Below are 14,123 nucleotides of genomic sequence, written 5' to 3'. Positions count from 1 at the left end.
CGTATTTAATTCTGGTTTAATATTCCTGCATATTTAAAACACACTTCCTTCATAATAGTTCAGTTTAATACAGTGCCCTGATCAAGAATGTAGTCTACACATTGGGTCAATAAGTGATTTTTCCTGTTTGGCTCCCCACGCTTCCAGAGTTAAAATACAGAGTAAAATCCTCAATTTCCAGTGGTTTCTACTGAATGTAAAGCTTTCAATTCACTGTTAGGCTATTTGCTCCGAGCCTGTTCCAATACTTCCCACTCTTTGATCATCAGAAGCACGTCTTTAAACCACCAAACCAGTTTTAGACATTTTAGACCCTTTGCAAAATGTTACATTAAGATGTGTATAATTGTTAATACATATCTCATTGAGCTAAACTTAGCTTTATTATTTTTCTAACAAATCTCAGGTCTAGGTTTTGGAAATAGTATTAAAATGTTAAATGTGGTTTCCCTTACGAGTTATAGTCCATATTTAATATTTACTCAATGTGTTTTCTCATTTGTATTGATTTCAAATAAATTAAATTAATTATTGATAAAATTTTTAATAAAGAAAGTATTTATTCATTAATCAGATAACCGTCCCAACATCCCAAAATGCTATCTCTGCAGTTTTTCATCCAACAGCCTGTTTTTATTGTTTCATGATATTTGGTAACAAATTCATTGTTAAATACCATAAATTTGGTCCATTTTAAAGATACAAATGCAAAATAGTGCCACAAGTGTTTTAATTGGGTATATTTTATGCCTGATTTTGAACAGTAGGTTGTTATTTTGTGTAATGTAAACAACATAGAGTAAGTGTTTGTATTATTTTAGGCAGTTAGTTATATTTGTACTATATATTTTTTAAATAGATTGTGAAAAATGGCAAATGGCAATGACCAGTTCACCAGATAGTTAAAGGATAGGCTGAAAACTTCCATGGCCACCAGTGAGCAGGTTCATAACAATAGACACATTGAGTGGTTAGAAGACATGAAGTAGCAAATGTTTCAAATGTATGAGGGAAGACTGCTTTAATATTAAAAGCAAAAAACAGACCCAAATCAATTTAACAACTTTTGTTTTAATCTGTCTCAATAATTGATACGATATTTCAATATATTATTAAAATGAACAACATCTGTTACTAATTTAATCAAATGTATTTCTCTATTACCTCAAGCATGACACAGCAGATGTGGAAGATACACTGCGTGATAGCGTCGCTGGTACCAGTGATGGTAACAGCTCTCTCTGTACTGTTGGGCAACATGTCACTGGCCACTTGGATACTTGCCCCAGTCACCTCTCGGATCTCCTTGATCTTGGAGCCCCCTTTGCCGATGAGCGAGCCGCACTGTGAGGCAGGGACAATCAGTCGTAGGGTGATGGGCGGTCTTGGTCCGCCACCCCCTCCACCGCCGTTCTGCAGCTCCTGGAACTATTCACAACACACGTTTGAAATGAACATCATCTAGCAATAACTGTACAATTCCCACCATAACCACAATAACACAACCATTGATTTCTTTATCAGCATTATTCTGAATGCAGCAAAGAGCAAATTCTCGCATAACCAAATTTGCTTGTTCTATGATAATTTATCAATGTGCATTTAATAGTTTATTGCAAAATAGCATTTTTTTGAAAATCCAAATCTATCCAACCACAAATAGTACATTATTGTTTTAGCATACATACATTAACTAACTAAATGAACACATTAACATGTAGTAAATACAAATAATAGTAATACCTTTTATATAAGTATCATTTGAATATAAAACAAAAAAAGTTCCATAACTATTAAATAGAGTAAACCAACTAACTGTGCTGAACTATCATCAGATAGTAGTAGTAGTAGAGTATAATGATTAGAGACAGTCCAGTCATAAAAAGAGACAAAATAACCTTGCACTATATAAAATATTATCAAAATCCGAAACATCAAAATTAGTGCACTTTATGCACTTTTCGTACCAGCAAAATTAGCGGTGTTGTGGCACTCAAAGGGTTAACTATAATTTTTTTTAGCACAGCTTAAAGTTTTACAATTTTTTTTCAGCAGCGAATATGTTAATTCACTTTCTTCTCTGTCTGTTAAGTATAAATATTTATTGATTTTAATCCTAGATCTGGAGTGCTCACACGTAAATATGATCACAATAAGAACACTTTAAAGAAAACTACAAAGACCTGACAAAAATGTTGGTATGTAAAAATGTTGAGGACGTACAAACAGTCCATGGAACCAGAAGCTTCCATAACTTTAAGCCGATAGACAGTTCAGGGAACTTGGAAGCAAGGAGGATCAGTTCCGATGAGAAACCTGCCCTGATGTTTAACTTGAGGAATAAATCAACATCATTTGTGACAGAAGAAAATTTGAATCCATCATGCTATGTGGCTTGTAAATATGATAATCTATGGTACTTTGGAATCATAACTGAAATGAATAAAGAAGAAGGTGGTGTGACTGTTAAATTTATGCATCATGCAGGGCCATCACCATCATTTCATTGGCCAAAGCGAGAGGACATTTGCCCCGTGCCAATACCTCATGTACTTGCAATTGTTGATCCTCCTCACACTTCGACCGGAAGGACCTATAGGTTACCAGAAAAATGTGTCAGCTCAATTGAAGAGAAATTTTCAAAACTTCATTAAATGTTTTCCTGTAAAATTTGGAATGTAATTAAGATGTTGGAAATATTAAACCGTTTATATAGGTAAGTTAACACCTATTGTTTATTTTTAATTTTTGAGTTTGTTTGAAATTAAGGTCTTTGAACAAGATGATTCCTCAGGTTAAAATATGATGTTATGAATTGAATAATAAAATATACCTTCAGATATCCTTAATAATAATGCAAGCCTAGAGATCATTATAATCCCTGGAAATCCTTATTGCTCAGTATAATTGGACGGAAAAAATAAATTGGAAACCTATTATTTAATGTAATGAAACACAAGAAAGGTGTCAAAACCCCATTAATATTTTTTCATCATTTGATAGCCCAGTTAGTAAGGATTTAGAAAAAAAAAGTTTTTGTGATTATCACATACCCTTTCGATGATATTGAACCCTTTGAGCCCCGGAGCTAAAAATATAGTTTGTGCAAATTTTTACCAAGTCTAGTTTTGCAAGTAACTGTCTAAAAACTCCAAGGCCTTTTCAGTGATTTTGTACGATTTCATTTGAAAAATCATACCATCACTAATATACTAGCTAGTGGCCTAAATAATACATTAAAATGTTTGAAATAAGGTACTTTACAAATAAAAAATTCAATAAGGGCTAAAAAATGTTTATGTACTTTTATATATGTAAAATAACGCATATGTGCAAACTAAAAAAAAGAAAAAAGTTACATTTAAAATTTTTTAGAAATAAAACAAGGAACAATTAACCTGTGGGAAATAATTTTATTTCATTTGTCATGTTATTGCAAACATGCAAAAAAATTGTCAGACAGATTAGTTCAATAATAAATATTTTGTAAAATATTTTTTTTTAATGACACAAAACCTGTGACGTACTAGGCCTAGGTTGTGTAACATTATTCTGACCTGATGTAGATGGTATCTCAGGTGTTAAGGCTTTAGCACTAAATAGGAATACATTTCTGCCATTGTCACTATCATATTTAGGATCATACGTCGGATCAAGGTCACTATCATCGTCAAAAATATCAGATAATACTGAATCGTCATCTGAAAAGTCAATATTCAATTGTCTGTCAATGTCACTTGAATGTTCTGATAGGTTTGAGGGTACTTTGGGATTATACCGACCACACCCAGACATGAATCGTTATTTGACATTTCGCTTCTACTGATTACTAGATTAGCGTAAAACAATATTTCGTCAATATAAAACAGGAATTGTCTTATCGCAAACCCCTCCCAGCCTCAGACAGAGGTCAAAGTCGAGCGGCCTAGTAGATAACGTGATTGCTGAGTCACGTCGCTTTCTTGTACTTCCGTGTTTTACCTCTACATTTCTCCAAACACAAAAATTCAACAAAAACAAACATTACCAAACTAAAACTAAACTCTTTATTGAAAAAACACTCAAAACTTGTTTTTATTCTTGATCACATTCTGCCACCCAAAATGCGAGTGCCTCCGGCCATCAGCGAAAGAAAAACATCCCTCGAGATAGTACCTATCAGTAAAATATCAAATTCTAGAGGGGCTGATCAGAAATATAAATTGAATTTTAATGGAAAGGCAATTATGTACCTTGCAAATCATGTGATGCCGCGCGGCCTGCCGTAATCGGGATTCTCGACAAAAGATAAGATAACAGCGACAACAATACCGATCACAATACCTGGAAATGCTTGTAATTTTGTAATTACAGAGTTGTTTTTTCGTTCTATCATGTTTGTTTCTATAAATTTATATTTTTGTGTTCTTCATACTGGTGTGGTCGGTATAATCCCAAAGTACCGGTTTGAGTCACCCATTATTTACAAAATAAAACAATATTTCATACTGAAAGTACCGAAACAATAATATAACTGTCTACTCACACAAACGTAACGAACATCAAAATAAACACAGAAGTGGAACAACACAACACAGTCTACTAAACGTAAACAATGTCACAGCAGATGCAGATGTTGTTCTTAGTAACAGCTGATTTTCTTACTTTTTCTTTAGGAGTAGTGTAAATATTATTTAGTAACATTTGACCATGAAATCATATTGTATATGTATGAAAATAAAATTATAAGTTCTAAAACCACTGGTGTCGCTAAAATTAAACACTTAAGAGCCATTTATAATAACTTATATCATGCCGACGACATATCGTCAGCTGGGGTTTCTCGCACTATTTTTACCGCCGTAATATATCGTCGGCCTAGGGTTTTTAGACAGTGAAATTTACCAACGATATACCGGCGGCTGGGGCTCAAAGGGTTAATGTAACGCTAAACTATGTCTTCGTTTAAAAAAAAAATACAAAGATGCAAACAAAATGTTTTTTTCAGCCCTAGTAGGTTAACTTAGAGGTTTAAGGTATTTTTTCTAGAATCTTCATTGTTTTAAGAATAAGCCTATACATTTTCATGGAGATTTAATGGTAAATCAAAAAGTTACAAATTATTTTCGAAACGTAAGCGTTCTTCATTTTGCGATATCCATTTGCGGAAATGCAAAACTTCAAAAGGCTATAAAAAGGAAACGGTAAGAGGTAGAGTGTTAAAATTTGGCATGGTGACTTATCTTCATGGGTAGTTGGTGAGTTGGTTGGTGAGAAAGTGATTGTTCTTTAGTTGAATTGATGTGGAATGACCCTGGAGTGAGCTGGTAGGCCAAACGTATTTTAGTTTGTTCATAAATAAAAATACATTGTTGCACACTTTGTTAACACCAATAAAAATGTGCTTTGTATATTTATAATTTTTGGACAAACAAGATTAAAAATTCTTGCCTTTATAATGCAGTTTTAATTTTTGTAAAAACAAAAACTTAAGCTTCTTGCCTTAAAAAATACATATATTACAAAATGTCTATTACAATTTATAACATTTTATTTCTTTCTATATATACGTATCTTTTAGAAAGAAACCATTATTCATCCAATATTTCAATTTTAAGTTTATGCTACATTTATTTCAATGACATTGACATTTATTTCTAAATCATATAAATTTTAAAAGATTGATGAGAAATAAATTTTTAAAAGAACCCTTATAAAATTGTTATCAAAAGAGCCTGCCATTTTGGGAAATACTTAATAGTCAAGATTTAAAGATAAATCCATTACTCTACCTCTTCAAACTTCTTGCAGATGAGTGTGAATGCCTTAAAGATGGAGTTAGTGGGTCCAGTAACAGTCACAATACGCTCAGGACAAGAGCCGTCTGAAATGTTGATCTTCGCTCCAGACTGTAACACACCAATCAATATACATCACCCTGCTATTACATTTTTATTTATTGCTAACTTTAAATCAATTTTTAATACTGGAATAAATACAAGGAATAATTTATATGCTTTCACTAATTACTGGAATGAAGTTGTGTTCATTTTCCACCACTGCCAGTTCAGCAACATAGTGGCATGTAAAATTTCCTTATCCTAAACTAGTTCAATAAATAATTTCAACTGGAAAATAGTCTTATGCATTGCATTTCCTATCTATATATTATTACATTACTACAAATAATCTGTTACTGAATTCAAATAAATCTAATTTCATAATGGGAATCCAACAAGCAGTAATATCTGAATCAATAAATTTCCAAGTTTAAGTTTATAAGTAATACACTTCTATTTTTGACATATAGAATATACGTACTTTGGATGCTCATTTTATAATCTATAAAATGAAAACTAAACAGGGTGGCAACTCAAACCTCTTTTTAAATTTCCAGTTTTTCCTCAGTTTTCCCAGTTGAAAATTTCTTATTCTTTAGTCCATTTTTAAAGTGAATAAATAATTATAATAATGTATTTAACCCTTAAGAGAGTACAATGGTGACGGTTTATCAAGATTAGGTCCTTCAAAGATGGCCGCACAAACGTTCATGATGAGGAACGAAGTGGGCGACCTGCAGTCATTACCGATGATCTCATTCAAAAAGTGGACTGTAAAGTGAAAGAGAACAGACGGTTCACAATTTTGATTTTAGCTGAAAAATTTCCTGCTGTATCAAGAAGTGTTCTCTACAAAATTGTGTCCGAACGTTTAAATTATCGGAAACTGTGTTGACGGTGGGCATCGAAAATGTTGAATGATGAGCAAAAAACAAAACGATTGGACAGTTCAATGAGCTTTCTCGAGGGTTACAGTAACGAGGGGGATGATGTTTTAAGCCATATCGTTACAGGCGATGAAATGTAGGTAGCCTACGTTACAACAGAATCGAAACAACAGTCAATGGAATGGCGGCATTCAACATCCCTTGGGAAAGTCAAATTCAAGCAAACAGTTTCTACCCAGAAAATCATGTGCACTGTCTTTTGGGACAGACAGGGTGTGTTGTTGGTCAATTTTTGCCTCACGGTCAAATGATTAATGCAGCCACGTACTGTGAAACTTTAAAAAAACTGCTTGTGCAATTCAAAACAAAAGGCGTGACATGATGAGTGCAGGCGTTGTTTTGCTCCATAATAATGCTCGTCAACATTCAGTTAATCGAATGCAAGAGCTCATCACTTCATTTGGCTGGGAACAACTGGACCATCCTCCATACAGTCCCGATCTAGCGCCTAGCGACTACCATTTGTTTCTGCACTTAAAGACGCATTTGGCGGGGAAGCGTCATTCCAATGATGAAGAAGTAAAAACGTCTGTGCAACAGTGGTTGTCCAGTCTGGCGGCAAAATTCTTTGACGATGGCATACAAAAGCTGGTCCCAAGATACGACAAGTGCCTTAATAATAATGGAAATTATGTAGAAAGTAGAGGAAAGAATGCACTTTCAGATAAATATCTTTCAGATAAATAAAGTTTTGTTTGTTGATTTTTTTATATCATAACGGTACTTACTTTAAAAACATGCCTCGTAAAATGAGCTTCCAGAATATTTTCCATTTACTTATAGATATATATTTATATTTATAAAGAATCTATCTACAACTACACAAACTACAATATATACATAAAATAAAAATTTGCAATCCTCTTTTTACCCCAGAGCAGCTAACACCCATGCATAGAACCAGCAGAAACACTGGCAAATATAAGATAATACAAACTTCAATTAAAATATTATTTGTACGAGGGTAAACCAAATATAAATGGTAATTTTCCCACCTTTATTATTCATACACTTATTATTCTTTTAACATTTTTCAATATACTCTCTCGCATGTTCTACACACTTTTGCCACCGATTTGGAAGTCTCAGTATTCCCTGGTCATAGAAAGTTTCAGGGCGAGTTCTAAGCCAATTAATTGCACACGTGCTCCTCGATTTCTTCATTGCTCTCAAATTGTTTTCCTTCCAGTGATTCCTTAATAGGCATGAACAAAAAATAGTCATTGGGGACAAGTCTGGGCTATAAGGAGGGTGCTTAAGGGTTTTGCAGCCCATTTCTTCCAGTCTTCCCCTTGTCAAAGTCAAAACTTAGAGCCTGGTGTTGTCATAGAGGAGAATGACATCTCTAATGGGTATGTCTTCTTTTGTTTCGATAGGTGGCTTTTGCCGACCGTAACAACTGATAGGAGTAAGCCGCCACATTCACTGTACCGTTTGTTGACCATGCAGAAAATCAACAAATATGGTCCAAAATAATCAATGCAAGGACTTTTCCAGCAGAATTCGAAAGGCATGAATATTGTCATCTGTGACGCTTGTCCTAAGGCATCGATCATGATTTTTGTTTTCAACCCGTTCTCGTCTACCTTTAAATTTTCTTGCCCACATAAACACAAGATTCTGAGAAAGTATACTGTCCCCAAACTATGTCCGCAAACGCGTTAAAATTTCAGACAGTTTAATGCTTACATTGGTTTTAAATTTTATGATAATCCATTCCGCAACAGACAAAGGGACTTCTTGCTCGATCATGGCTGTACTGACAGAAATGCTGAACTGAACACTAATCAGAATCCCCATTCCTTATAAACCAAACATCAACTCCAAATAGCGTTATCTAATTTGGACTTACATTCTAAGAACAATAGCAAAATTACCTTTCATATTTGGTTTACCCTCGTAAATCATTTTATTGTGTTACTGTATTTCAACATAGTTTTTATACACAAAGAACTACAAAAACATGTTTTAGCAATCTATAATTTGTGTACTGCCAATTGATTGTTATCCGTGAAGAGACTTATTTGGATTCGAGATTAAGCTTCCTCACATTACTGTTGTAATATTGTGAAATCGTTATTTTCCAAGCATATTTTAAGCACTTCTGTTGGTACATGAATTGAGTGAAAAGAACTGCGATATCAAGTATCAGAATCAACCAATCTCTAGTAAAAGTACCAGGGATATAATAAAAATTCACACCTAATCAACACATGTTTCCAGGAGCTCAAAATTCACCCATAATCCACGCTTATCCAGGTTCTCATCGTTGTTGGCAGCCTTGGCTAGTTACAGTCCTGCGAATATCCCACTACCAGCCAATGAAGAATTCACAGAAAATTATCTGCTACGGAATTTAAGTGTGGTAGATGATAGGCGGTGATTGTTAGTTGTATCTTACAAGTGTGCATGCCTGGCGCCGGCCCTGCTGGACATCGTGAGCTTAGGGCCACACACCATCTCTGAACCCGGAACCCACTACGAGGTGTTAATCGGCTGGCTCGTACGATCAGCAGTGGGCAACAACGCAACATATACAGTAACTGGAGGCACACAGCGCTACCAGACAGTCCGCTAACACGGAGCTCGCTGTAAGGGGGCTGAAGTTTTTTCTGATTTTTCATGGATTTTGGTCTGTTTCACCTTGCCAATTAGACATGACCTGGGCACCCAAAACCATCCCATCCAGGACGAGGACCGTGCTCTGTGTATCTGTTATATTGAGGGGAACTGGGCCGCTCGCTATAAACATTCAAGTGATTGACTTCAATAAAATCGGCCGTATGGCATTTCACGTGCGGCACGAGTCAGCATCTCTCATTGCGGGGGTAAGCGGCTGTTGGCTGAGATGGTGGTGGGGAGGCTCATGGAGCTGAGACCGCCCCTGCGGGAACGACGGAAGCCCTGCGCGGCCGCCGCTCAGTCACTGCTCCGACGGCCGCCGCCCCTCTGCATCGTGCCAGGCCGCCTGTGGCTGCCAACGGGGAGACCGGGGGGCCAGACACCCCTCAGACATCCCCCAGACACCCAGCATGTCACCTATGGAAGCGGGAGGGGACCGTGTATCCGGGGGACGGTGTGACCGGCCCTCAAGGGACGCTCTCTTTTTTTAAGGGGGACCGCACTTTCAAGCGCCGGGGAGGTTGTGGACCGCCAGGTGTAGAAAAAACTACAATCAAAAAATTCCAAAAATTTCACATTCTAAAACTACGTATTTGACTGCTTCACCAAAATTCTCATTCGGCAAACAACAAAACTTGAGGAAATTCAACATCATGTGTGAAGATTGAAAACAGATGCTACTTGTTGTAAACGAAAACGGTTTCAACAACAAATACATAACATCTTTGCCACATTCCAAAAATTACAAATGGGCAGTACTTTACGTCGGACACCCACTTCCAAAGGAGGGGGAGTTGCTATTTTGTGAAAAATAATTTCACCTTTCCAATGTTTCAATTCAAGGAAAACGTTGGATCGCGAACTTTGAAGCAGTTGGTTATCAGTAACTTCAAGGCAGTGACTCAACCATTGTTTTGGGGTAATTGGAATTTACAGGTCCTCCCAGTGGAAGTTGAAGAAATTTTTTTTTTCTAAATTTGATCACTTTTCTTACAGACTTGACCAATCACAGAAAAGACTTATCCTCTTGGGAGGTGACTTCAATATTAACGCAATGGACAACCAGAATTTCCAATCACCAAAAGATGTGTGATTTGTTGAGGTCTTTTGGCCTTGAGTTGCTTGTCAAGTCTCCAACGCGAGTAACGGCAACTACTCAATCTGCTTATAGACAACATCATTTCCAACTTTCCAGGTGTCGCGGTGTCCAGGTGGTCAACACAGCAATCTCGGATCACTGTGGCCAAGAAGGCTGTAATCAGTGGGAAAACACTTCGAAAGGGAGCTCAAAATCACAAAAACAGTAGAGACATGAGGGCGCCTGGAAAACATTGACTCTTACTGAACACTTCCCTGTACAAAGAATCGTGGAACTTTCTAAATATTTAACGCAACCCAATAATTAAAAAAAAAAAATTTTTTTTTTCAGGTAGAGAACAGCAGTTTCAACGTTTAACGAGGTCTAAATTATCATCTAAATTTGTGCTATGCTGTCCTACGAAAAACAATCAAGTTGTCAAAAAAAGGCAAACAGCAATTGGATCACAAAAGGTTATATTGGTCTGTCGAGAGAGAAATAAAATTTTTCTCCGAAATCAATAAAAACACTTCGGAGACGCTGAATATTTCAAACTCTTTTTCAATCGATACAAAAAAAAACTTATAAGAAAGTGATCAAGCAGCGTAAGCTCATGGATGTCTCAAAATTCAATTATATCTTCAATAAATGTTTCAAAAACCAATTTGGGGCATCACTTCAAAAAATAAACAAAAGGGACAGGGTGATCAAATCAAAATTAAAATGGAGATGAACTTGTATGTGAGGCTCGGGGAGGTGGCGAACGTAGGTTTCAACAGATTTTTCGCGTCTGTGGCTTGCGGAGCTAAACACCGGCCATTTGCAGCATCAAGTGAATCTTAGGCGAAGAAATACATAGTTACACAGTAACGTCATGGCATAGGTACCGGTTTTAGAAGATAGAGGTTGATCGAATCTTTAGACCGCTCACGTCCAAAAATCGAACGATATTGAATGACGTCTATGTGGCTCATAAAGAAATGTTTCAAAACATATCTGAGACCACTAACACATTTAAGTAATTTTGTCTTTTGAACAAGTGGAGTATTTCCCTCACTCCTATAAAAATCGCGAAAGTAAGTCCAATTTTTAAAAAGGGCGATCCCTGTTCAACAAATAATTATCGGCACTGTTCCATTTGCCTGTTTGAGCAAAATTTTGAACAAATCTTTTTTGATCAGGAATGCTGAAGTTTTTAAATCAAAACAACCGATTCTCTGTATACATTCGGCATTCAGAAAAGGAAAATCTACTACCGAAGCTTGTGGCGAATCTAGTTGAAATGGTTGTTGAGGGTATAGAAAATCGGAATGCACTCTTAGGTGTCTTTCTCGGATCCTATCTAAGGGCATTCGATTGTGTTGACCACGAACATCTGCTCGACATTTTGGAAACACACGGCATCCGAGGCGTGCCACACTTGTGTTAGATCATTTCTAAGCGTACCTGAACTCAAGTTGTCCAAATCTCAAATAAACTTTCAAACAAAAATCCGACACTGACTATGGGGGTTCCTCAGGACCTTTCTTAGCCCAATTCGTTTCTGCTATATGTTCAATGCATTGATCATCACTAATGCACGGAAAGGCCGTGGCAGTTTGCTGATGACACGACTCACTTTTCAGTGAAAAATCAACTATCTCTCTTGGAAGACGCTCTTGATTATGTCAACAAATTGCGTTCAACACTTCAACAGCCTCAATCTCCAAACAAACACAACGAAGACCAATGTCATCAACTTTGCTCTTCGGCCTGTGGATTTCGGTGTGGTACTGCCACTATGTTGGCAGACCTCCATACGAGAGAGGGTCTATAGTTCGAGATTCCTTGGAATACACCTTGATCGAGGGTAGACTGGAATAATCAAAATTGATCACTGTTTGCGCCACAATTATCCTCAAGGAAATTTTGTTTTGAGGGAATCTAGGCAAATATTGCCCCACTCTGGTACTGATGACGGCGTATTATGGCTTGATTTACCCCCAACCTTACCTACAGGAGTGGAATTGTGTAAATAGTTCACCCACGCGCTGTGGAGCGTTGTTTGTTTTTCGTTTTTTTTTGTGCTGCATTTTTTATTTGTGTATTGTGTGTTGCTAGTGCTGCGTGCTTTCGTCTTTTTTTTTTTGTTGTTTTTTATTGCTTCTGTTTTGGTTTTTTGTTTTGCTTGTGTGCTGTTTTTTTTGCTTGTTGGCCTTCGTAGTGCTGTTTGTTTATGTTGCTATTTTATTGAGTTGTTTTTGTGCTTGTGCTGTTGCGTGTGGGCTTGTTTTTGCTTGTGTGCTTGTGTTTTTGTGACTGGCGGAGATATTGCTCTTTTTTGTGCGTGCTTCCAGGGTGTTGGTTTTTTGCTCTTGTTTTGTGCTTTGTTGCTGTTGATTTTTTTTGTGGTGTTGTAGTGAGTTGTGTTGTGTTTTGCTTCTTATTGTTCTGTTGGTGTGTTTTGCGTTGTTTGTGTGTGCTTTTTTTATGTATTTTGGTTGTGTTGTTTTTTTTTGACTTCTTGGTGCTTGTGCTTACTGTCCGTTCTGTGCTTGTGCAAACAATCAGTTGATGAGGGTCTTCAGATTGCAAAGCAAGCGTTTCGAATAATCGCACAATTTGAAATTCAGAGAGTCATGCAGAGAATCTTTCAAAAAGTTTGAAGCTGTTGACCCTGCCGAGTCTCTACATTTTCGAAAAAACAACACAGTATTGTATGTCAAAATGCGTAAGGACAAGTGGCCAAGGGACATACATTACATATGCAGACCAGAGCCAGGGGAAAACTACCGAATTGGCCCAACACAGAACGGTGATTTATGAACGCCCTTGCCATCACATGCAGGAGTTCATTTCATCAACATTGAGCTGCCACACCGAATTTAAAAAATGACCAACGCCCAAGGCAGTTCAAAATTCGTCTAAAACGCTTTTTAGCGACACAGGCATTTTATTATGTCGACGAGTATTTGGCAAAAAAACTTGGGAGACCAGCTCCAATAGGTATTATGTCGCCCCGGTCGCTGGTGGTGGGGATGATTGGGAAAAAAGGAAAATGAATGAAGGTGAAATTGTTATGTGTGATTGAGTAATTTTGATGTAGAACGGATGGAAAAATTTTAGTTACAAATAACGTTATTTGACGCTTGCTATACATGTTAACCATGTCTTGGCAATATAGAAAATTTGATTTGATTTGATTTGAAGTTTAATATTTGTATTGTACATATGGAGATAGCTGGACACTGGCCATAACAAAAGTGAGCAGCAGGGTGGTACCACACAATGCCGCTTATCCACTGCCAATTTTAGACATTGCATGGTTGGCCTACAGCTCAGCCCTCAGTTCATTCTGGCATTGCTGTGCATCATGTTGCACCACAACAAAGTTGTCATCAGTTCTGGTAAAAAATCACTGACATTCTGATGTACTAAAGCATCAAAAGCACGGGATGCATTTCTTACCAAATCGCCAAACAGATGATAACCGAATCAAACTCTAAGTCTGTTTATAGGATGAACACTGTATATTTTAGACCAGTGCAATCTATCTTAAACACATCTTTTCAAAATACTATTCACTTAAGAATAGGAGTTCTTCTGGCAACCCCATTTCGGCAACTGAATAAAACTTAAAAACACAAAAATTCAGCATGATATCACAGCCACTACCAC

The 14,123-nt window shown here is 36.7% G+C and overlaps 1 protein-coding gene across 6 annotated transcripts in view; it reads right to left on the bottom strand.

The window, feature by feature from the left end:
* The window catches only part of LOC124367137 (poly(rC)-binding protein 3-like), a 48,879-nt gene that overhangs the window by 19,904 nt on the left and 14,852 nt on the right, over nt 1–14,123 (bottom strand). For all 6 annotated transcript variants that reach the window (XM_046823802.1, XM_046823791.1, XM_046823819.1 and 3 more), the window contains exons 4-5: nt 5,772–5,888; nt 1,165–1,428 (exon numbers count right to left, since the gene is read on the bottom strand). In XM_046823802.1, coding sequence (XP_046679758.1) covers nt 1,165–1,428; nt 5,772–5,888 — 381 coding nt within the window. The remainder of the gene's footprint in view (nt 1–1,164; nt 1,429–5,771; nt 5,889–14,123) is intronic.

The sequence above is a fragment of the Homalodisca vitripennis genome, chromosome 1 (assembly GCF_021130785.1).
Source record: "Homalodisca vitripennis isolate AUS2020 chromosome 1, UT_GWSS_2.1, whole genome shotgun sequence".
Lineage (NCBI taxonomy): Eukaryota > Metazoa > Arthropoda > Insecta > Hemiptera > Cicadellidae > Homalodisca > Homalodisca vitripennis.
This window is presented reverse-complemented; position numbering and strand designations above follow the sequence as displayed.